Source organism: Molothrus ater, chromosome 4, assembly GCF_012460135.2.
Source record: "Molothrus ater isolate BHLD 08-10-18 breed brown headed cowbird chromosome 4, BPBGC_Mater_1.1, whole genome shotgun sequence".
In the NCBI taxonomy this organism is placed as follows: Eukaryota; Metazoa; Chordata; class Aves; order Passeriformes; family Icteridae; genus Molothrus; species Molothrus ater.
The window spans coordinates 27708891-27734003 of NC_050481.2; the positions used below are offsets into that span (position 1 = coordinate 27708891).

Below are 25113 nucleotides of genomic sequence, written 5' to 3' on the forward strand. Positions count from 1 at the left end.
AGAGGTGTCTGTAAATGGCGCTGGATGATATGGTTTGGGGGCAATGCCCTGTGACAGTTGGACTTTATGATTTTAAAGGTCACTTCCAATTCTGATGATTATATGACTCTCTTTGATGTGTCTGGCCCTTGTACTGACATTCCACGTCACCATATTTTCCTTTTGGAGATGTTTTTTCCCCTATACCGAGACACTTGGTTTGGTACCCTCGTTTGTGCCGATACGCCACTAAAAGGAAGCGCCCGGGCCGGTAACCCTCAGACCAGGCCCACGCTCTTCCTGGGCAAGAGCAGCGCTTTAGCTTCGTCATTCGCACCGAATGCGGCGAACGCTGCAAAACCCATCGCTCTGGGGCTCCCGCCTTGCTCCGTGCCCAGGCGCTCCCGTCACGGCCGTGTCCGTGGGAGGGCCGGTCCTTCCCAGGCTCCAGGCGGGCCGAGCCCCGCTCCAGCCGCTGGGGCGCAGGGCGGCAGTGACCCCTCCGCGGCGCTGACAGCCAGCTGACGCGCGGAGGAACACCGCGCCGCCGCGTCAGCGGGCGGGCCTAGATCCGGCCGCTGCCGCCATTTCGCGGGGAGGCGGGCGGGGCGGGGCCCGCCGTCAGCGGTGCGCGCCCGCCGCGGAGCCCCGGGGACCACCGAGCTCCGGAGCTGCCGCGACCCCAGGAGCTGCGGGCGGGAAGAGCCGCACAGCGGTCCCGAGGCGGCGGCGCCCGCGGGCGGCCCCAGAACCTTCCTTCCCCTGCCCCGCCCGTTCGCCCTCGGCCCCGCCCCCGGAGCCGTTGGCGGCGGCGTGCCGGGCCCGGCCCCGCCTCCCTCCCTCCCGCGGCGTCCGGGCCTGGCCAGCGGCGGCAGCGCGGGGCTCTCTCGCCCTTCCTTTCTCGCTCTTCCCTGGGCGGGCGACGCCTCTCGGCTCTCCCGGCACTTCGCACTCTCTCCCGGCCGTGACGGGCGGCGGCGGGCGGAGCGCTCCCCCGGCAGCCTCACGGCCCCGCTGCCCGCAGGCAGACAGGACTTCGGGCGGCCGGCCGGTCGGGGCGCCCCCCCGGCTGTTTCCGGAGGAAGGAGAAGAGCAGCTGCCCCCTCCCCCCTCTCCGCCTTCCTCCCCGTTCTCCTCCTCCTCCTTCTCCTCCTCCTCCTCCTCCTCCCTCCCGGCCCCCCGAGCGGAGCGCGGAGTCACCGCGGCGCGTAGACGGGCCCGGCACTCGCACACACACAATGGCGCTGAAACGCATCAACAAGGTGAGTGAGCACCGCGGCTCCTCTTCCTCCGCCGTACCCACCCCCCCCCCCCCCCCTTCACCGCTTCGCCCTTCTTTTTATTGTTATTTTTTGGGTGTTTTTTCTTCCCCTTCCCCCATCGCCTTCCTCCCCCCCCTCGCCCCTGGAGGAGACGGGCGGGGGGGGAGAGGCGGAGGCTGAAGAGGCCGGGAAGCGGCGGCTCCTTCCGGCGGGGCAGCGGCCCGGCTGGGGCTGCGAGGCCGCTCTCTCTGGGCCTGAGCTCGGCCCCGGCCCCTTCCTGAGGGCGGGGGCCGGGGGGGGGGGGGGGGTCGGAGAGAGGCAGCTCCCGGGGCCGCTCGGATGTCACCGCGGCCCGGGGTCGCTGCCGCTGCCCTTCCGCCGAAGCCGGCCCGGATGGCGCCAGCCCGTGTGTGCCGAGGGCTTTCGGCGCGATGGAGGTGCTGCCCGGGGCAGCAGCCGGGCCCCCAGGCCGGGTTCTCCCCTCTGCTGTGCAACTTCTCTCCCGCATTGTAAGATGGCGGCGGGTCCGCCTGGCCCGGGCGCTTTCCGGGATCCCTCGCGTTCCGCAATAACGCGGCACGGACACACGGAGCAGCCACCGCGGCGCTGCCCTCGCCCCGCAGTCGCCCCTCTCCGCCGCCCCGGGGCCCTCCGGACACCCGGGAATCCATCGCCCGTCCGGGAATAGCTTCCCCCCGCGCCCGGCGGGAGCGCGCATCGCGCCGCCGCCTCCCCCCCGTTGCACAATCAGAGCCGGGTGGAGCAACTTCGCGGCGGCTAACTCGGAAAAAATGCCGAGGTGATGAAAGTTTGTTGGTTTGGGGTTTTTTTTTTCTTTTTTTTTTCTTTATTCTTTTTTTTCTTCTTTTTTTTTTTTTTTCTTTTGTTTGTTTGTGGCGGTGGTTGTTTTTTATTAAACCGCTCCCAGGGTTAGAAGGCTCCCGGCGTGAAATTGCCCCTAAGTAGGTCTCGGTTTTCTCGGCAGGTTTGAGAATTGCTGGGATGTAATGGCAAAACGCGATGGGGAGCGCAGCGGCGTAACCGGGAAGTCGCTGTTGGTCTGTGCTCCTTCTTACGCGAGCTACGTGGAGCATTTACGTGTTTCAAGAGCTCAGAGGAGTTTCTTGGTCATCTCATAGCCTGCCAAGATGGCAGAACGTCAGTGTGTCCTGAAATCGGTGAATTTCAGTGCACAAAACACCTTTTGTAGACAGTGTGTAAACTTCATGCCGCCTGTTAGTCTCGCTTTAATTTCACACAGTGCCTGTGGTCATATTTTAGACAAAAAAGCCCGTTTTTTATAATATTTTTAGTGAATGGATAGTACTGTTTTCCTCTAAAATTTCAATTCCGTTCTGGGTAGCTAGCTCAATGGATTGTCTTTGAATTATGGCTGTGCTCTGGCAAGAATTTCAAAACAATTCCTTTTGAATCTGCCATCAAAACTTCTTCCCTGTATTAGTTGAAACACAGCTAGGATACTCCCTGGTATGCTTTGTCATCAGCTCATGCTTATGAAACACGTTCAGGCGCTGCAGGTAAGAATTTATTGTCAAATGTAAACCAAGACAAACCCCCACTTATGTAGTAATCTGGTGGTCAGAACCTGGAAACGACTCAGCGTGAGTCTTGAACCAGTAAGTCATCTCTGACTTCAGCGTCTTGGCCTGCTGTGTACAGTCTTGTCTTGTATTGGTCCTTACGCTCTATTCCACTGTGTGGTAGGAAGGCTCTTCCTTTACTCTTGCAAGAGTTTAGGATTGGGAAGATAGTTGAGTCAGGGGTTTTTCTTTTTGCCTTTTTTATCTTTTGTGTGTGTGTGTTTGGGTTTTTTTTATCACCTTAATCACCCCACACTACATGATACACTTCAAAATTCACATGGAGTTTGTAGTTTTGATTTTTGTATTTGCAAGCCTGGAAGGTGAACTTTATTTGTGAAATGAAACCATTCTTTGCACGTTGGTTTCTTTCCTCTACTGCTTTCCAGTACAAATGTTTACAGGGGCTGATGGTGACATAAAAAAAACAGCAGGGCCAGTTCTGTAACAAAATGGTTGTGAATGTAATTTTAATCCTGTCAACCAGTAAAGCGCAGAGAGAACGACATTGTCACTGATAAGCTGGGATTCCCCATCTTCCAATTGTAAGATCACAGATCAGACCTTGGAACTCTCTGATTCCTTGCAGTAGGTCTTTGGTAGTAGATGACAACAGGCTAAAGAGAAACCAGGACCTCAGAACATTGTAATCATCATAGCTGATTTAGTTTGTGTTATTACTTGTCAGGACTAGAATTCATTGTCTCCTGCAGCAGATGACATCCTGAACGTCCCAGTGAAGATATTTTCAGTCTGTTTGTTTGACTCCCTCTTTGTAGACTTGACATATCAAGCAAAATAACATTCTTCATTCTTCTGAGAAAACTAGACTTTGAGACTCTGTTAGTGTGTGTGTGTATCTTTAATTTGAAGTCTGTTGCGCATTCAGAATGCAACCACTCTTAAGGCATAACTGGCAAGTTCTACTTCTGATTTGAAAACGAAAGTAAATGAGTATGTGTTGGGTCGTCTGCTTCTGGAACACCCTGTATAAAGCACTCCCCAAACTGAAGTAGTTGTCAGCTACACAGCCAATCCCAGAAAGATTATTGTTATGCTGGAGTTTGTCATGGCATCAGTGCCATCTGCTCTGGGGGCAGCTTGTGTTCAGTTGGCAAAAAACTCTGTCCTTGATATGACTTGCTTTGCAGTTGTTTTATGATAACAAGCAAGTTCTTTTCCCATAAAATTGAGTGCTTTCTTTCCTGAGGATGAAATTTCCCCCCCAGAATTATCAAGAAATTCACACTGATTTATGAGCATGTATCTAAATGCTTGGTGCATGCTGTGGCACATTGTCTTGGTCTGAAGTGTCAGTGGTGCCTGCTGAAAACACATCCTGTAATTGCTGCAGCATGCTGGAGCTTCCGCTTGGAATGATGATGATGATCTGGTAGCAGGGAAGCGTTTATGTAGGAGTAGGGAATCAGGAATGCATAGAATTTGGAAAACTTGGAAATGTTTCATCATTGGTACGCATCCATTTTATCACTGCTGTACGCATCCATTAAAGTGAGGTAATGTAAGTGGCCTAAGTGATCTTGATAGGCTAAAAATAGAATTAATACAGGAGATGTATGCATGAAATGTCTCGTCCATGTAATCCTTAAGAAAGCTTGTGCCTGCTGTGTTTTATGGCCATTTGATTAAGCATAGCACAAGCCAGCATCATTATATTGCAATAATTTATTAGAAAATCTTAAGTGGAGTTGGCATCCTGGAAGCTAAAGGCTGAAGGTGGCAAAACCATTTATTGCTATTTAAGTACAGATAGGCTTCCATTGACACTGGTGGAGTGGAGACTGAATTAACTATTTTCCTCAGGCTATAGCCTCCAGCACTGTTCCTAGATGTATAATTAATTGCAACTTTAACTCCCCTTCTCCAGATGCTCATAGTAAGAAATGCTGCTAACCCTGGAAATACAGTATTTTTTAGAGATGAGGTTTAATGTGCATTAGTGAGGACTGCATGGAAATCTGCATTAGTTTAACCAAAGTCAAAGATTTTGAAAGCCTGCTCTTTATTTTTAAACTGCTACTTTTTTCTTTTGAACTTGGTTTGAATTTAAAAAAAAATCAATAATAAAGCTGGTTGGAATTAAGTTTTCTTCTCTGGATGAAACCCACAACACTTTTGTGGGCAGTCTTGGGTTTTGTTTACTGGGCTTTCTCAAAGTTGAAGTTAGGTGATTGATCTCACGCTTTGAATGAATGTGTAGAAATAAGTCTGGATTTGTGTGTTTAGGGGCTCAGAAAGTTAAGATTAGCTAGCTAATGAAATTCAGTTGATGGAAGCTTAGTTGAAATGCTTTAAACCTTTGTAAATGCTTTCTCTATGTATTGAATTACTTTTTTTACTGTAATTTCACTTAACTATTGTGAATATCCAGGGCTAGACCAAGGCCCTGCCTTGAGTGGGTAATTCAGCACAACTATTGCACTCGGTGGTAAGGAGGTCACATTGAGCCAGAAGGCAGTGGTTGGTTTTTAAATCATGATATTGCAGTAATGGAGTTTGGGAGGCCCTAGTATTGAAGAACTTAAATGATTTTTAAAGTCAGAATAAAATATTTAGCATTAGATGAAAGCTGTCATCGCTTAAATTCTGTTTAAGATTTAGCTTATCCAAAAAGAAGTGACAGTTCTACTATGAAATTAATATCATTAAAATAGAAATAATGTTTCTTAATTGGGTAGGTTTGGTATTGAAGGCCAGCATTTATTAATAAAGTATTGGGTGTGTTTTAAGAACTGGCCATTTTTTAATGGGAGAGGAAAACCTATGCTTCCTTAGCTGGAAAGTTTGGACTGTGATAACTTAAAGATTTCTCTTGTTAAATAAACACAGTGCTTGTGAAACAAGTTCCCAGTCAGCATAGAACTTTAAATGTGTGCATTGGAGTGGGAAGAGAATGGGGATTGTTATCTCACTTAAGTGATTTACAGAACTTCAGAGATCAATATTCCATTAGATGAGTACTTCTTGCATACTTTAAAAAGACTTCTCCAGGTTATCAAGGATTTAGTTGGGATAATGTGTACAGAGTAAAAAGGGTGGCCAGCTCTTAGGATCTTTATGATCATTCCAGCTTTTAGAGATCTAGTTTAGAAAATAAGTGTGCTTTTGCTGTTATTCCTAGTGTGGGTTTCTTCTACAGAAGGCCTGATGTGGAACTCTACAGAACGAGCTCCCTTCGACTTCCTGCCCAGTCTGTAACCAGTTCTGAGGCTTTTCTCTGAACTCACAAATAATGGATAAGGGAGTGGAGAAGGATGGAAACAGCCGTAAGCAGCAGCTGTTGGGTACTGAGCAGTGAACTGCCTCTTGCCAAAGGCATCTCTCTATTCCTTGTGGAGCCCAGTTCCAGCCTGGCGTTAGGCCCTCCCTACCCGTGGATGTGTTCTCTGCATCCACTGGATTGAAATATTGGAGGAGAGAGAGGATGGAGGTTCTTAACCTTCTCTGAGATATCAAGTGACAGCTGGTAAGGTGGAGTGGAAAAGGGTTGAGCTTTTGTGTCATTTGGATTAGGGCATTGATACACCATCCCTGAGAAGTCTTTCTGTTTCAAATATGAAGGTTTTGCCACTTTAACTGTCTGCCCTGTGCTCTTGTGTAGGTCCCTCCCCTTTGCCTCAGAGCTGGCAGATGGGAACTTGTGGTTTGCACTTCAGCCTTAGGTCTGATCTCTCAGAATAAACTGACTTCTGTTGATGGTTTTAGGTTGAGATGCCATAGCTTATATTGGAAGGGCTGAGTTACAAGCATTCTTTCCTGTGATTGATTTGATGTAGTAATCTGACGGTAGAATATGCAGGAAAAAATTAGGAAATGAAAGCAGCGCTGTGAGTGTGTGTGTGTGTGTATATATATAACTGCAGTCAGTAGTGCATTTTTAAATGTGGTTGCTTTTTGCTAAGTTGGTCTTAAAGTCTTAAATTGTGTAGAGTTGCACATGCTTGACAAAGTTCTGTAAACTTTGGAATATAAATTTAATGTCTTAAACTCTAAATTAAAAATGCAGGAGATTAAAAAAAAAAAAAACGCCACAAAACCAGTTTCTCTTCACTGGTTTTCTATGGGACACAGATCTGATTAAATTTGTGTTGGGGAAGGTTTTCCAAAAAAAAAAAAGTTAAAATTACATTCACAAGTTTAAATTGGTGTTTATGCCTTTAGCAGCTCTTTGTAAAACACTTAAATGTAGACAGGGTTTAATACTGAAAATAGAGCATTGCAGGATTCAGGACTGAAAGCTAAATAGATAGGGGAATTTTTACCAACAGTAAACTTCAGTATTAAATTTTTTGTGTAAAGGAAGCCTTTGTTCTGAACATCATCCCTTTGAGACATGTGATACACTAGACATCTTCAAGATCTGCAGTTTTTTCCACTGTAATTGTGATAGGTTTTTGTTATGGTCTTAAGAAAGCAAGATGAGAGGATTGTAGACTGCTTTGCAAAAGTTACAGCCCAGTAGATAAAGGTGACCAACATTTAAACCTTTCCACAAGCGTCTGGACACCAGAGTTGCCAGTTGAACTGCGTGCAGATGCTGAAGTGCTTTAGGTCTTTCTGATGGGGAAGGCAAGAAGATTGTATTAAATGTTCAGTTACCTTTATAGTGAGCTTTCTTTGTAACTTGGAGTTAGGTTGGCCAGGTGTTCATCACCTCTGTGAGCTCTTCTAAGTGTCTAATAAATAAAGGCAGTACTTCTCAACCTTTGTTGGCCTATTTGAGTAGTAATGCCAAAAAAATCTCTTAAATCAGATAAATGAAAAATATGTTTTTCCTTTTAGCCTTAGTTGTAATTTTTTTCTTGCCTTGCATAATATACGAAGACCTCCTAAATTACTGTTTGCCACATGAGCAAGACCCCCCTTCTACTCCCTTACTTCAGGATGCAGTCTGCTCATAAAGATGCTTTGAAACGTAAAACTTCCCTCATTTATTTTTTAAGATCTTTCTGTACATCACTATTCTCTGGATAGCTGAGGTGGAACTCGACTGTGAGAGCAGTTGTACTCCAGATAGTTTTGTGTTTTGTTTTGGTAGTGGTTGGTTAGTTGTCTTGGTGTGAGTTGATTTTGTGTGTAACTGTACCTAATCCTATAGACAGGCCTTTAGAATGATTATGAAAGGTAGTGTCAGAAATAGCATAATATGATATATGATGGGTAATTGTACAGTGTAACTAAGGCAGTATAGTCAATCCCACATAGTTGTGTCCATAGGCTACACCTCTGTGGTATATTGTAATAATTTTCACGTGTATCTTTGTGTTCATACAAAATATAGACCGGTGAAAGTTAAGACAGTTTTTTAAAAGGAGAGCTGATTTTTAGAGTTTATTAGGTTAAGTAATGAATTTCAGAATAATATCTCAAGCTACTGCTAAACAGTGAATTCACCATGCTGATTACAGACCTGGTGTTACTTGTTAGAATACTAATTTGATAACTCTGTTACAGCGTCCTCATTTTTTTTAGAATATGGATTATTGTTGTAGCTTTTCAGAAGTGCAGACTGACTGATGTTGTTCCCCATTGAGGCCACTTGTCATTTCTACAAAAACTTGTCCTGCACACTGCCAGTCTCCAAACTTGTTGTTGTGTAGTTTTGGCAAACTCTGGGACTCTTGTGTCCCATGGAGCGCAGGGTGTACAGGTGCCGCTTCTGGTTTTGTGTCAAACGCTGCTCTAAGTTACTGTGCCCTCAACAAGCTGAAGGGCAGCATGTTGGGAGGCTCTTGCATAATGCTGCCAAACTCCTGTATCTAAGGAACAATGAGCCAGCATTGGTGTGAAAATGTCTAGCACAATGTCCAAATTGCATTTCTGAGAGGTAGTCATCAGGACAGAGTGCCTTACTTAGAGTATAAACTTCTTTCCAGCTGCATCAGTTTACATTTGTCTGTACTGAATTTCAGCCTTCCCTTTGTTTCCCAGTCATTCTGTTTTATTTAGCAAGGCACATCTTGGTGTTTCTTGTGTGGCCTTTGTTTATACCACTTACCCTCTTCTTTGAGGGCTGCATTGTAGTCCTGGGTTACAGAACCAAAGATTACTGTGGTTCTTGCAGGAAAAAACTCCCAAGGGAAAAGTCATGCTAAGTTTCAGTGTCTGATATTCAAAAGCTTGGAGATGGCAGAATTAAAATACCCAACCGTCACTGAATGACTCAGTAGTTAACCACTGCTTCACTTCAGCCTTGCCCCTTCAATGTACTTTAGCCAATGTGTACAGTCCTCATTCTCCACTGAGCACAGGAGTGTTTTCATAAGCTCTGCTGTTTTCAGGATATGGTAATTGTTATAATACCTCAGAATTTGTGTGTTAAGCAGTCAGATTTTGTTCATCTTGAGTAAGACAGCTTCTGTGGTTTTGGTTAGTTTAGGGGAAACAAACTGTACTTTTGGGTTCAAAGCACAGCTACAGGTGTGTAGTTGCCACCTTTTTTTTAAAAGTTTGTTCTGAAAGCCTTTAGGGAAAGGCTGACCAGGAAAGCAAAGTCTGTAACTGCATTCCTTTTCCATTTGGATCTTTCCAGCTACTCTGCAAAACATTGGAATAGAGAGCCATTTTAGTTGCAGTAACTCAGAAATTTCCCAAAAACCATTACCTGCATTGTACACTTTCCAGATTCCAGAACAGATGAGAACAGCTGTAGACAATACTCTCATTCACAAAGGCCTTGTGTACTGAAAGGTAGAGTCTTTGAAGAGATAGTAGGTAGTCACCTGAGTAGTTTATATCACAGTCCAAGTACACCAAGTGCTTTAATTTCAGTGGCACAGCACTCTGGCATTTCCTTCCTTGAGTGTGAGGCTTAAAACATTAATATTTCAATGTTTGTCTTTTCTTATACCATGATGGTATTACTGCTAGACACTGTACAAACAATATGTGAGGTGTAGGCTGAAAAATCTGGTACTAAGGACCGAAGGGAGAACCATGAAAAAATAGAAGCAGAATAACCAAAATAGGGAGAAATACAACTGTTACAATTTGGCTAGTTGTGTTTTGGGTTTCTTAAAAACCTTTCTGTGCTCATTGTCTTTGCTGTTTTTTGTAATTGTTTTTCATGTGTTTTCTCTGCATAGTTGTTCTTTTTTAATCAAGAGGAACCTATGTCTTTCTGTATCTTGCACTGCCATTACACGTTGCTTTTATCTATTTATTTTTCACCAGAAGGCCAGCTTGTTTGAAACAGATAATTTTCTGCTGGTTACATTTGTTTTGTGATGTCTTTTATGCCATTGCTTTCTTACTCAGCTTAGAAATCCACATTCAGTGTCCTTACAAACTGTTATTTTCTGCTTCCAGGTGTAATTAATTTCCATGCCGAAACGAATGTTTCAAATGTAGGTGTGTGGGATGAGGCAGTAGTTCTTTGCTGCTTGACACTTCTTAATCTTCAAACAGGCTTAAGTGTTCTTCCCCTCCCTTTATAGCTGCTTCCAATCCTTCCTTCTTTTTTAAAGCTGTTTTCAGCTGTGAGCTAATGAGTAAGACTAATGCAGTGATGAATTTTTGGTTGCCTAGAGTTTGAAATATCCTGTTTGACACATCATTAGACAAGCAGTCAAGTTAATGAATGCTGATTTTTTTGATTGGCCTAAGTGTTCATTTTTCTCTTTGTCCTTTTTTGGTTGGATTGGGTTTCTTTGGGTTGGGGGGTGGGGTTTTTTGGGTGTGTGAGCATCGTGGGTTGTTTGGGTTTTTTGTGTTGTGGTTTGTTGATTTATTTTTTCTTCTGATTTAACTGCATATCAACTTTCATGTCCTCCAAGTTATTTTCTGGAAATTTAAGGCAAACCCCTCTAAATTAACCCCTCTTTGCTTTCTTGAGTGCAAACCAGAAAGCTGCAGTATGTCATTTTAACAAATACCTGTGTATGAACCAATATTAAATGTAACTGTGAATTAAGGCCTGTGGAGGACAATCTTCAGTCATTGTGGTTGGAGTGATCTTCTGTCACTGTGTTTAAGTCAGCTGTTAGTATCATTAAAAGGAAGCCCTGGCTATTTCCAGCTTAAACTAAAAAAATGTAGTAGTGCCACAGGGAGTATGGAGTGTGACGAATGGGAAGAAGCCAGTGCAGATGCTGCATTTGGTACCTTGCAAAAAGGCAACTTGCTAGGCACCAGGCTGTCATCTCTTACAGAATTTTCTGGGACCTGAAAACTTCTGTTTTCTTGTTCATGCATATTTGGTTGAGATAGCCTTTGTTAATCTTTAAAATTTCTTCATTCTTTAAATGGCTTCTGTAATCTTTTAAATAGCTGGTGGAGGGGAGTTTTTTGAGGGATTTTTTTAGCAGCTTTTCTGTCAAGAAAAGAAAGGTACTTCTGGTTTTACTATGTAGGATCATAGTCCTGCATTTGCTCTCACATGTCAAAGTTTTGAATCCTTACTTGAAGCTTAAGCCATGTTTTCTATGTTAGTTGTGATTATATTGCTGCAAAACAAGCAGGTTAGTTAGCTTTTTATAAGCATTTTTTTCTTGAAAATACTGGTTTGTGGGTTTTTTTTGTTAGCTTTCTGATAAATGTATAGTGAAAGAGAAGGGAGGAGATAAAAAATGGGGCTGTTTCACCAGTGAAACTGAATCATGCTAGCAACCTAATGTGAAACTAGGCAGAACTGGCAGAGAAAACATGCTGAATTTGTGTTAGAGCAGATCTGTCTGTTGCAGTGATGGGTGCTGCTGTTTTATTTCTATTGATCCCTGTTTTCCAAAACTGTTGCAGAATTGTACACGTATTGCTCCTTGTCTGTGGTACTTTGCTGTTGTCCTCTAACAGAAGCATTGGTCCTTACTCGTTTAACAGTGTTCTAGTCTGTAAAATGCTGAGTGACTAATCATCCTTGTGGAGAAGTAGGAACTATCACACTTTATATTTGGAAACTGGGACAGAGAAACGGTGACATGCTGGAGCTGCGCCGGAAACCTCTGACAGTGGCAGAGACTGCTGGTCACGGTTGTAATTCAAGACTAATCCTTTCCGATAGGTGCATGGTGTGACACTCCTCACCTAATTTGGGTTATTGTTTCTATGTAGTCTTTCACATTTGCTGCTTGAGAGTTCTGGTTTGGTTTTTCTTTAAAGTACCTCTACAGTGAAAAACTGTAACAACCGATTCCAGGAAAATGTGGGTTCTGTTTTGAGGATTTTTAAGAAAATTTGAGATGTAGCTTAATACCCCTTGAGAAAGGGAAAGCATTACTGAAACCATGTTAAAAAAAGAAGCAAAGTTGGAGAAGTAGGTACTATAGAAGGAATAGGAGAAGCAGAAAGCTCTTATATGTATAAATATTTGATTCAATATTTATTTGTTACAGAATTGTTACTCTTGATTGCTAAGCTGAGAAAGTAGGTTTGTATTTATATTGCTGAGTGGGAAGCTTAAAAAAAAAAACAAAAGCCCCTTCCTTTCCTTGAATAAAATGCTTCACCAGCACTCCAGATCTCACAGCCCACGTGTCTCTGCTTGTTCAGTTTCCAGTTATTCCAGTTTGCTTGTTGTGTTCCCTAGAGTTGTAGCTTTCAGAAGGAGGTGCTTTTTAAAGTTACTCAGAACTTTCCACTCCCTGGTGTAAAAAGCGTTCCCTTTTTATGTAGATGTGAAGTGTCACTCAACAGAGAGGTGAAGTAGGTCTGGTGTTAATGTGAACCAGGGTTTGCTTCATGTTTGCCCAAGTTCTTCCACAGCCCTTGGCACTCTGCTGAAGCAAACAGCTTTACTACAGACTGCTCTGACCATAGTACCCCAGAGAAGCAAATACAAGAGTGTGTGCCACCTCAGCTTTTTTTCCCCCCAAATTTAGTGGGTGAATTACTTGCTTTGTGGGTGAAATGCCAACTGGTATATCATTTGTTCCCAGAATTATCTGTATGTTGAACTGCTTTGATTAGCACAGTTAGGGTGGTTTGTTTTTTTTACTGAGCTTTTTTAGACCAGACAAAACTTCAGTCCTTTTGTTAATGAAGGTCACTGCTACCTTGTTATCTTGAGCAGTTCAAGTAGTTAAAAGGAGTACAGGCATAAATTTTGAAATGATTGGAGCCTAGAATATTGAAACTCATTTGTTTTAGCTTTTCATTTTTTTTTAGTATTACCAAAGAGTTTTTTTCACAAATGTATCACTGGAACTTACTAAATTTAATTTATGTCTTACATCTGCAATTACTTTTCCTGGTTGAATTATTGATGTTGAATTACTAATTTTCCTGCTGTGGTAAAGTACCTATTTTTATCTTGAGTACTGAATTCTTGTTTCTCTGAAGATAGTAGTACCTTTTGAAGACCTCTCCAGTCTAACACACATATCTCTGACAGTCCACTTTATGCTAATCTTTTCTCATCCTTGTCTTCATGCTACTTAATTTTATAATTTTCATATATGGCATGAAGAGTCTTCATAGTTCTTAGTCCCTGTGAGAGTTTTAAAAAAAACCTTGAGGATCTAAATGTACTTCTGCTATTAAATCCAGTAATAACTGTACAACTGCATTAAAATAACATTTGTGTCTTTCTGCTTATTCTTTTGCTACAGCTTACTTCAAGGGACATGATACCTTTTTTCCTCTCAGATTTTGGAAATGATTGATCATTCTTAGAATTGGAAAATACATTTTGATGAGAAATAAATCTGATTAACAAAACCTGCTGTATTTGTTAAACAGAAAAAAAATGCCCTGAAAATGAAACAAGCCTTTCTATCAGAAGCTTCTTGTACATTTATTGTTTGCCTTTACCTAAATAACATAAATCTAAGTTAGCAAATTTTTCTGGAGGATAATGAACAACATATGGAACTAAGAAGTGATATTAAATGGCAGAAAGAAGTCTGTCATCAGGCCTCTCAGTAATATTTGGAGAGTGTAGCAAAATGCATTCTAAATGCATGTACTGTGATGATCTGAAAAGAGCTGTTTCCCACACTTCTACAAACAGCAGCAGTGAAATGAGCTGTACTATTATTAACTTCATTGTGCCGTTGCTTATCAAAACTGATAGGGTTTCATTTTGTAAAACACTGTGATGCCAGTGCAGAATTGAAATATTATTAACTGGAAAATTCATCAGAATTAACATGTGTAGGGAGGAGAAACCTGGGACTAAATTTTCTTGGTGTTTGGAGGGAAGGGGATTGTTATGGGCTTTGGGTGATGTGGTTTTGTTGTTTGGTGGGGGATGTTTGGTTAGTTGGTTGTGATTGGGGGTTTTTTTAGTGTATGGACTTGCACATGTTGAAGCGGTGTTATTCTTTCTGTGTTTGCAGGAGCTATCATCTTACCAAAGAACAAGGTGTTTTATGTTACAAGAAACATAAATTGGGGTTCTTTTCTCATTTTGTGTTGGCTTATACTTAGTAAGTTTTTATGGATTACAGACTTTGTGAAACTTTAAGGATGTCCATTAGGATTTTCCCAGGCAAGAGTTAGCTATCTGGTCCAAATATGCATATATTTCCAGCGTAGTAGATATGCCTGGCTTTCTTAAATGTCTGACAAAGTTCTTGGTTGAATGGCTTGTATAGACTTCCAGGGGAAAAAAAACAACTTGTGTGAAACTGTTAATGTATGAAAGAGGGGCCGAATTGTTTGCCTTTTCTTAAGACTTCTAGATTCATTGACAAGTGCAGATTAATCTGTAGAAGCTCTTGAAGCCCTTTTTAGAGTCGAAGGTAGAGCAGGGGAGAAAGAAGGTGATTGTTACATGCTTTAACTGAAAGTGTAAATTTAATTTTAAGACACTGTCCAAACAAATGAGTTGTGCGCCATTAAAACAATTTCATGGAGAGCCTCTTTGTTTCCTCACAACAGTATTGTTACCGCACAAGGAATCCTCCATTCCTGTTTCCATTCTTCTGTAGCGGGGAAGGGAGAGAACTATTCCTGCAGTTCAGTAATTTTTAATTTTAAAGGCATAATTGTCTTAAATGCAAAGTTTAAAATAAAAAATGCACATATTTTGCCTGATTACAGCACTTGTGAGCCTCTTGAATTTTCCTGTCTGTTTCGATCTTTGCAAGGTAGATCCCTAATGCAGGTAGTGGGTAAAGTGAAACCAAGTTTCTGTGGGGTTTTTTCTTCTGTTCTTAGTTCTAATGTCAGATGTTACATACAGAGTTTTTCCTGTTTCATGAAGACTCATCAGCAGGTTTCTCTCCTTCCACTTCAGGCTTCTCTGGACTTGAGTCTTTGTAACTCTCAATCAAAAAGTGATTAGACTTTGCCAGCTTAAGGCTTTGTGTCCTGCTTCTTTCTTCAGCAGGAGTGTTTCCACAGTGGTGACATGTATTTGGAAAGGCATAGTCACTAGTTATAGGTGGTTTTGGTGCTTCTTTGTCTGTTATAAATATTTTTGATACTGATATAGTGGTTCTTAGAGTTATTAATTGCACATTCTTCTGTGTTTGTGTATGGAAAAACTGTTAAAAGGGTTTTGCTAGACATGAAGTGAGAATTAAGTATTTTTGTTTGTTTTTGTTTTCTTAAAGGAACTTAGTGACTTAGCCCGTGATCCTCCAGCACAGTGTTCAGCAGGTCCTGTTGGAGATGACAGTAAGTGACTTTAAGTTTTATGTTTTGTTTGCTGACTCAAAGCATATCATGCCTAGATAATAATGCGGAGTTTTTCTTTTGTAGTGTTTCATTGGCAAGCCACAATTATGGGACCTGTAAGTATTCTGATTCTTGTGATGTAATATTAAATGAGTAGTTCCTACTGAGGAGAAAATTCTGGGGTTTTTGGTTTACTTTTGTTAGCTCCTCTTATCTGAGTTCTAGAGGTCTTCATTACAGTAAAGGAAAATGAGGGAGGGGAAAAAAACCCACCAGTTATTTTGTTGTGGTGTTTTTAAAAGGACATGTATTTCAGCTGAAATAATCTCTAGAGCAATGTTAGGTATTATTACTAAATATCTAGAAATTTTGTTTGTATTTAACTTTTTCTAAAGTTTTAATCTAGCATGAACTTTGTCCCAGGACCTGGTTCTACTGTCAGGAATTAGTTAGGATGTTTTTGTGTGGATCTTAAAAGGGAATCCATATTTGGTCTGGTGTAATGCTGAGATCTTGAATATTTGAAAGAATAGAAGAGGGAATAATCACTGAAATGTGAGGTTTTAGTTATGACTGGAGAAAAATGTCACTGTTGAATGTTCAGTAAGCATCTGAAACCTGAATGGGACTTTTTCCTCCTTAAGGAAGCCAGATGTTTGCTTTTGTTGAAAACAACCTGGAAGCAGTTCACATCTGGAGTTTTCTGGTTACCTGTATTTAAAAGACAAAACCTGTAACCTGTGAAGACAAGCCTTTGGTGAGGCTACAAAGTAGGCATTAAATATCAGTGATGCTGAATTACCATGGCTTTATATATAGCTACAAGTGTGTTATTCGGAGGTGACTGTTAGAGGTTCACTGGACTGAAAAATGTTTCTTCATCCCAAAGTACCTTCTCATCATTGGTTGTAACTAGGTACCTCAAGAAGATAGAATTGTTCAATAGCTATATTCGTGCTTAAATGGCAAGGAGTGTTGTGTACTCCACTGGATATGATGATTCTATGTGGCTGGTGTGTGCATGGTCATGAGGTATTAAGCACTGGTTGAATTTAAATTGGGATTATTATTTTTAGTTTTCCCTTGTGGTTTAATAATGTACAGCTCCTTTTTTCCCCCATGTGGTTTTCGTGGTGTCAGGAGGTCTGCGTTCCTGTTTCCAGATTGGGCAGTACCCTGACAGAAGTGTGTCAGTGTGGTGTTAGTAGTTCTAGTGCTGCTGCCTTTAATAACAGACAGGGATTGTGGAACCAATCATCTGATCTTCACCTCTGCAATAGGATATTGTGATCTTCCTGGATAGGTGTATGAGAGTGTGCTTTGGTTTAACACATTTTAAAGAGGAGTTTCTGTAATTGATAAAATGTATCCCCAGAATATGTCCAGTGAAAGGGTTGGTATTTTTTGGCTCCTTAAGGCCTCATATGGTATCTATTGACCAAATATAAGAGGTTCTCTCTTGATCACTAGATTTCATCAGACAGCATAGGCTATAATCTACATGTTGAGGGTTTGAGTCCCCTGTCTTGTGGTGCAGATTTTCATTCTGTGGTATTTAAGTAATACATAGTTACTTCCTTACATTGGTGAAATGTTTTTGCAATTAAGATGAGAATTATATTTACAAACAATGTAGAAGTGTACTGTGTATGCCTCAAATTCATTTTCCATAGCCCTGAGTCCAGAACTAACAGCAAAGTATTCTTCAGGTTAAACAATGAAATTGTTAGCTCTATTTCAGAAATTTAGTTGTAATTTTTGAGTTAAAAGCCTTTTGCTTCTTTCTTCTTGTGACTGCTAACTTAATCCCTATTTAGTCACTCCAGTTTTTTCTTCTTCTTACTATATCTTTCTTCTTCTTTTATATCTTTCTTCTTCTTACTATATCTTCTTTTCTTCTTATCTCTTCTTACTATCCTTCCACATGTTGCTTTACTGCTTATAGTTGACACCTGAATGAATTATCCCAGTAATTCTTTCTTTGGAGCAGAGAAATGTGAAATACTCTCTCATAGTAGATTACAGTTAATTTCTAATAAAGAAAGATAGACAAAAGAATAATCATAATTCAAGTGAATTTTTCCTATTTGGTTGTGCTGGTAGAATGGGTGAGATTTTTTTGTTGGGGTCTGTCTGTTTGTTTTTTTTTTCAAGGAACAGGGGCCTAGCTGTGTACTCACAGGTTTTCTGCAGGGCTGAAGCTAAGGACAGAATTTAGGAGAGAATGGGAGTCTGCCGCTACTCTAAACTTGGGTGGTCACAACAAATAAGCTCCAAACAAAGAACTGGAGGTTTTTGAGTCTGATGGGACCCCCACTTTGTTAACATTACTTCTTGGAGCTATCTTAGAAGCATTTGAATGCATCTGCCCTCTAGTCCTGAGTGGATTGTCAGAGCTGCTGGGTTTTATGATGTGTTAGCTTGGAGGGGTCCACATGGAAAATGATGTATGTTCTGTATCACTTAGCTTAGGAAGTAGGAATTGAGTTTTAATTATGTCTCACTTGTATTGGTAGATTAAACATTTTGGTTTAAACAAATTGCCTCTCCATTTATTTAAAAACAAGATCTTCAGTGATATTTAGTCCTAAAGATGATAATAGGAGAATTATTTGTTTGCTTTGACAGAACGACAGTCCATATCAGGGTGGTGTATTCTTCTTGACAATTCACTTTCCCACAGACTACCCATTCAAACCACCTAAGGTAAGTATCGCCATGTCATTTGTGAAATTAGTGATTTTTAAAGAACTGAGTACAGGACAGAAATTGCCAGCCTCTGTATTGTAGTATTGTCAAGTTCTCACTTCTTTTCAGGCATTCTTACCATCTATTAGATGTGTGGGTCCCATTCTGATTACCACAGGAACTGGGTGTATTAGCATATTCTTTATGAGTGAATTCCAAATCTCTTAAAATATTTGTGTCCATTTCTGGTTTTCTGAATTGATAGGAAAACTTCATTAGTTTTGTGTTACTATAATAGAATTATTGCCAAGGAGACTGTCAAGTATTATTGTAGCTGTTTGGATTGGTCTGTAGGAATGTGACACTGTGGGTAGGGATTTACTTGCTGAGTGCCTAAAATCGAGAGAAGGGATTATTTGCTAAGAGTTTGGCAGTAACTGCAAAATATGCTCTTTTTTGGTAGCTTTATCAGCCACTAGCTTTGTCTTCCAATTTTCAGTCAATATGAAGGCCTACCCTTGGGGTCACTGCAGCGTTGGAAGTACTTTAGCTCTGTGACAGAAGTGTTTCTGTGCTTTAGGCACTGCTCTTGGGTGTCTTCATCAAAGGCAGCTGGGATTAAAACTCATACTTGCCCTCTCTCTGTTGGAAATAGTGCCTGGTAGTGGGAGACTCAGAGCTTGTGGTTTGGGTGTGTTTCCCTGAATTTGATGCAGTTTAACTGCTTAATCCTTTTCTTTTAGAGTAAATGGAATTGACTGAGGGCTTGACTGAGCAAAACCGGTGCAGTTACTGTCATAGACCCAAACGCATTATTCGTTTCTTTGTTTTTTGTTGCAGGTTGCATTTACAACAAGAATCTATCATCCAAATATTAACAGTAATGGCAGCATTTGTCTTGATATTCTAAGATCACAGTGGTCTCCTGCTTTAACTATTTCTAAAGGTAACTTTTGTGAAGGAGAATTTTTTCCATCTTGTGCTGAATACTGTGCTTTTAGCTTTGATTGTGTTAGTTCTTACCCATCTCTGTAATTTTCCCTTAACTTACCTTCCTCATTCAAGCCTGTGTTTTGCCAGTTTGATGATACTGCATTTTTAATGGATTTTTTTTTTCTAACACTTTCTCATATGTGGCTGTTTAAGGCCTTTTCTGGCCATTTACTTGCTTCAGTATTCCTAACAGAGTTTACCAGCTTGGACCCAGAGGAATTTGCTGGTATTTGGATTGAACTAAGCCTGTGTTGGGCTGTTCAAGCTAAGGCTAAGAAACTGCTTGTTTGGAGCTGCCCATGTAGGTACCTATGCATATTAAATGAAAGATTAATTTCAAGTCAGTTTTTAATACTGAAATTTGCATAATTTTTTCATCCTGTCTAGAGTTACATGCATAGTTCTATTGGCATATCTGTGGTAGATGAATAAATATGTTATTGATACATACTGCTTTCTACCACGTTGCACTGGCGTTGCATTGCATTACTTAATGAACTAAGTTTACTGATCCTACTTCATGATAAATTGATGTTGTGTTGCAAGAGAAGATTTGTGGCTTTCCTCATTTTACTACAGTAAATAACAGATAATTCTCAAATATTTTCATGATGATCTATACTTGTTTTGCCTCAAAGCCACTGGTCACTGTGGCTTCAAAAGATCCCTCAAAGTGCCCTTTTGTCTATAGAACTTGTAATTCCTGTCTGTCCGAACAGTCAGTTTGTTATTTGAATGTGGATTCCCTACATTTTAATGCTTCACTGTTTTCTTCTAAAGCATCCGTGAGAGTAGAAGATGAAGTCCTCATAAGTTGCCCGCAACAGTGTTACTGAGATTTTTACAACATGTGTGTAGCTTTTATCAGTCCAGACCAGAATATTCTTGCCTTATGTACAATAAATAAAGAATTCAGTCTGATTTAAAAACTAAAAGCTTAAATCCGAGGATTTTCTACTTTTAGTGATAAGAACCATGGATATGCTGTTCATCAGAGTACATAATGTGCTTTTGTGTTGGCTGCTATGTTACATCATAGTGCAGGGCACAACAGTGCTGTTCTCATGTATGTGCTGACAGCTCTAAGTATGGGGATATAGGAAGCAAATAGTTCTTACAAACCTTTAAGTTAGTTTGGGCTTTTTACTTAAGAGTGAGTTATGAATTCATATTGGCTGTTTTTCAGGAAAATACTTCTAGGTTCTGTCCTGTGACGACATTGTGCTGATATAAAGATCTGTGCTCCATTGTTTCTGAGATTGCCATTCCTCTTTCACTATTGAGATTGCTTTTTTTTTTTTTGCAGTTCTCTTATCCATTTGTTCACTGTTATGTGATCCAAATCCAGATGACCCACTAGTGCCAGAGATTGCACGTATCTATAAAACAGACAGAGACAAGTAAGTACAGAATTGTGCAAGACTGGTATTTTTACAGTCTGTAAGAGTTCATTGTCAGACAGCAGTTGTGTTCAGTGAGCCTTTTGTGAAGATCTGAGATGGAGAAAACTTGTGTGTCAAAGTGAGTAATGCATAATTTAAAAACAAAGGAGCTTGGCATCTTTGAAGTTTATGGGTGAAAGAGACTTATCTTTTTCTCACATGCATGGAAGTATTTTACAGTATATATATATATATATATTGACTTTGTTTTTGCTTACCATGCATAAATCTAGTTAGAGCTTCATAATGCTTTTTGAACAGCTTTTTGTTGTTTTGATGCCTTCATTTGGCAGCAGCTTGGCCTTAAATTTTGGTTCTTCCCTTGAAAATGGGCAGCAGATTTTTTTCCCCATCTGTGTTGCAACAACTTTATTTTCCTTAGGTATCTTTAACATTTTGCACAGATAGAATTATATGAAGCGGATTTGGGGGGTTTTATATATATTAATGCTAAATATATTTGTCCAATTAGGTACAATAGGTTAGCAAGAGAGTGGACAGAGAAATACGCTATGCTGTAGGGTAAGAATATTTGCAAATTATGGTGCATTTAACAAAATGGAAATTTGTCAGCACTTGGGTGCTGCATGCTCTAAGGCACTGGATTAACTAACAGATAATGAATGCACCAGTTACTGAACGTGGAAATTTAACAGCTTGATCTGTGGTTAGTGTGTAATGTATTGGCTAGTCACTATTTCTCACAGATACTACTCTTGCATGGTCAAAAAAAAAAGTTAGTATGAAGTAATTACTGAGTTCTGAGCTATGTTGTCAATTTGTTCTGGTAAGTATTTTACCCAGATTTTGTCAGAATTTCATTCAAAATGATGCCCTGTAGTGAGACCTCATATATAGACATGAGTGAATTCAGACAATCCAGATTTCAATTATCTTTAGTCAGCGGTGTCTGTCTTCCACATATAAACTTGGAAATATATGGGAATTATATTCTGCTTGTATAGTTAATAATTAACTTCTTACTGACAAGCATGGAGTTAAGTGTTAACTAATTGTCAGCTCAGTTCCTGTGAAAGTAGTGTACTTTAAATAGTCTTAAAATTTTGAGCAGTATATTTGTGTGAAAAGAATATTCAGTGCAGTGAAATGCTTAGTGTTGTTCTTATTTAAAATTGGAAATTTGACATTTTGTATCTAGTGACATTATTAACCAAATAATCTTTACTTATGGCATGGGACAGGTACTGTAATCTTAACCTAAGAACAGTATGCAAATGAAGTATTTGCCTTTATTCCATCCCAGATAGTCTCTGTTTCTTCTCTTTCAGTAATTTTTTTCATAACAGACTACTTGCAAATTTGCTTGTCTTGAGTTTAAGGCTTTTCTTAAAACTAGAGAATATCTATCCTAATCGGTGTAGGGAGGGAATTGTTCAATTTTTTGAGTTCAAGTATGTCTCAGTACAGAAGGAGACTTCTCGCAGTGTCAAGAGACAGAGAGATGGGATTAAAATCATATTTAATCATAAACTGCTTAGGAAATTGTCATTTTCGTGCTGATGTTAATTCAGTTCCTGGTTTTGTCTGCAGGTACAACAGAATATCTCGGGAATGGACTCAGAAGTATGCCATGTGATGCTACCTTAAAGTCAGAATAACCTGCATTATAGCTGGAATAAACTTTAAATTACTGTTCCTTTTTTGATTTTCTTATCCGGCTGCTCCCCTATCAGACCTCATCTTTTTTATTTTTTTGTTTACCTCCTTCCATTCATGCACATGCTCATCTGAGAAGACTTTAGTTCTTCCAGCTTTGGACAATAACTGCTTTTAGAATCTGTAAAGTAGTTACACAAGAACAATTGCCCAAGATTCAGAATTTTTTTTAATGGAGCATGTGTATTATGTGGCCAATGTCTTCATTCTAACTTGGTTATGAGATTAAAAACAAACATTCCTCACTGCTCTAACAGATACTGAAGATACCACCTGAAGGGGGGAGGGGAGATGGATGTTCTGTTTTCTCCCATCAAAGAAGTAATATTGCTGTAGCAACATCCATCTTGTTCCAAACCTTCCAGTGTTAGAGAACTGAGGTTTTATTATATGCTTTCGCTCATAACTGGTGTGTCTGGAGAATTGGTACTGAATCTATAGCATCAGCAGAACAGAAAATGTGATGTATCTTATGCATGTCAATAAAGGAATGACCAGTTCTTGTTTTACAGAGAATGGAAATTGGAAGTCAAACATCCCTTGTATTCCAGAATAGGGTTTAAGAACATTTTTGTAATTCATTTAAATTTTGTTAGGAGGCTTGGAGCTATTAGTTAATCTGTCTTCCAAAACACTGTTTAATATAGCACTGAATAAATGATGCAAGTTGTCAATGGATGAGTGATCAACTAATAGCTCTACTAGTAATTGATTTATTTTCTTCAATAAAGTTGCATAAACCAATGAGTTAGCTGCCTGGATTAATCAATATGGGAAACAAAATCTTTTGTAAAAGCAAAGCTGGTTTTTGTATATACTGTTGGCATTTGCCTCGTTGTTTAACATCAAATAATGATGTAAAGTTCAATAGAGTGACTCTTCTGCCATTTTCAGTTCTAATGCTCAGTCTGTTGCAGGTTGGCACATTGCTCGGCCTGGTGGATGCAGAATTAATAAGCTAACATAGTCGTGTAGCCGTAGTAGGGGGCTGCACTTGGTGCTGGGAGCCCAGCGTTCATGGATGGACTTGGGACCCAGCAGATCTGAAGCGGTGTATTGTGGAGATAATTCCTGATGCACCTGTGTTTGCTGACTGAGAACCTTTTTCTTCAACTTGTACACTTGACAACTGAAAGATCTTAATGTGGGGGTAATGATGAGGCAAAAAAATTATAAAATAAAGTACTGTTTTGATGTGGGAATTGTCATGAGGCTGTGTTGAAGTGACTTTACTATGTGGGATGTTCGTTGCCATTGAAAAGGACTTGTTCAGCCATGCTGCCATTTACATTGATGACTATTTTAATGCAACAGACACTTTCTTCATGTCAGGTGACTAAACGTGAATAAAGACTCATTGCTATTGGATTTTTGTTCTACAAGAAACATTGTCTTGTGCCATTAGTTTCTTTCAGCAACAAGGGCATTATTAAACATCTGACTCTTCCCTCCCCTCTTCCTTCATATTTTTCCTTGTTTAATCTTTTTGGTCTCCATTCTTAACATCCATAGCTTCATTTTCTCTAGTCTTGTACTATCACTTTATTGTGCATCTGTGACTTCTCACTGGCACCACTTTTGCACTGCTTATAGTTATGTACATTCTGATTCCTTGTCCCCACATGGATGTGGAAAGCTAGATGTAAAATAAATGTTAAACCTTAATTTTTATAAAAATTTGAACATGTAGTTTGGACATGGTTTGTTCTGGTTCTAAACTATGAGAGTGAACTTGAAATGTTCAAGTTCAGTTGGCTTGGAATTTAGAAACTTGGGCTCTCTTTAGCAGTACATGCTTCAATGATTACTTTCTGAAATCCCTTGGTGAAGTTCCTGCTTTGCTAACCAGCTTACACCATTTTGCTGGAAAATTGGAATACAGCTGCCAGTAGCATTACAACTGAGGTAAAAGTTGATTTTTTTTTAAGCTTAAAAATGTGCTGGTCTCAATTGTTTTTATACTTGTGTTAATTTGATGCTTATTACTTTGTTCTGGGAGACACAGCTGCTGAAATCACTTACATGATCAACTAGGAAGATGTTTTGTGAGGTGTAAGACCGCGGGTGTTAGAGAACACAAGGAAGTGTGCATGATGAAGGGTCAGGGAAGAAGAAAAAATAGTAAAATATTACATGGGAGACAGAAGTCTTGTTTGGACCAGTACCTGTTTCTTTTTTGCATCTGTCATGTTCCCAAGGTAATAATTTTTTGTAATTAGCAAGCATAAACTTTGACGAAAGAATGGGGATGGATTGTAGAGGTTCTGGAAGCATGCTGAAGGTCCAAAGTGGGAAATGGGACATGTTTTGTCCTTGAAGCAGACTCAGTCCTCTCTGGTACAGGCTTCTTGTCCTAAAATTACATTTGGGCTTCCTCATCAAGCAGTGGGCAAGGGGAGGAGCTGGTAGACAGGAGCTAATATGGATATGGTGAAGAAGAATTCTAAGACCAAAAAAAAAGCTTAATTGGTGATTATCTCAGTGAGTACCTACCAAAACCACCGGTAGTCTAAAAGCTACATAGTGGATTTTGGTGCCTTTGAAACATAGGGGGTGCAAAATTTTCCACTTGAACTTAATGTAAAAAGTGAAGGGTTTGGAAATGTGAGTTTTCCTGTTCTGCTGTGGTAAAATATTCTTTTGTCACGATAAATGCTGTAATAGCTTCAGTGGGGTCAACTTCATGCTAGAAAATTTGGATTAAACAAAATCTATTTCAAAGACTTTTATTTGAGATCGAGTATAGAGAACAAAATGTCAAGCCAAGACATATAACAGGGAAGGAAACTACAGTGTTCTTTCTGCAGTAATTTTTTAAGATTGCTTGCTGTGTTTAATTGGGGTTTGAATTTAACAACACGATTGCAATCTGTTTTTTACTTTTCACTTGGA

The 25113-nt window shown here is 40.3% G+C and overlaps 1 protein-coding gene across 2 annotated transcripts; it reads left to right on the forward strand.

Annotated features, from left to right (window-relative positions):
• The first annotated feature begins 651 nt into the window (after window positions 1-651).
• Window positions 652-23904, forward strand: UBE2D3 (ubiquitin conjugating enzyme E2 D3). Of its 2 annotated transcripts, XM_036381822.2 has the most exons (8): window positions 652-1241; window positions 15358-15421; window positions 15506-15537; window positions 18050-18127; window positions 18950-19055; window positions 20409-20502; window positions 21017-21066; window positions 22096-23904. In XM_036381822.2, exons 1-7 carry the CDS (start codon window positions 1218-1220, stop codon window positions 21063-21065), a joined length of 447 nt encoding a protein of 148 aa, XP_036237715.1. In that variant the 5' UTR covers window positions 652-1217; the 3' UTR covers window position 21066; window positions 22096-23904. The 2 variants fall into 2 exon arrangements, with proteins under 2 accessions (XP_036237715.1, XP_036237716.1); XM_036381823.2 differs by lacking the exon at window positions 21017-21066 and having other exon boundaries at window positions 668-1241.
• Window positions 23905-25113: the final 1209 nt, after the last annotated feature.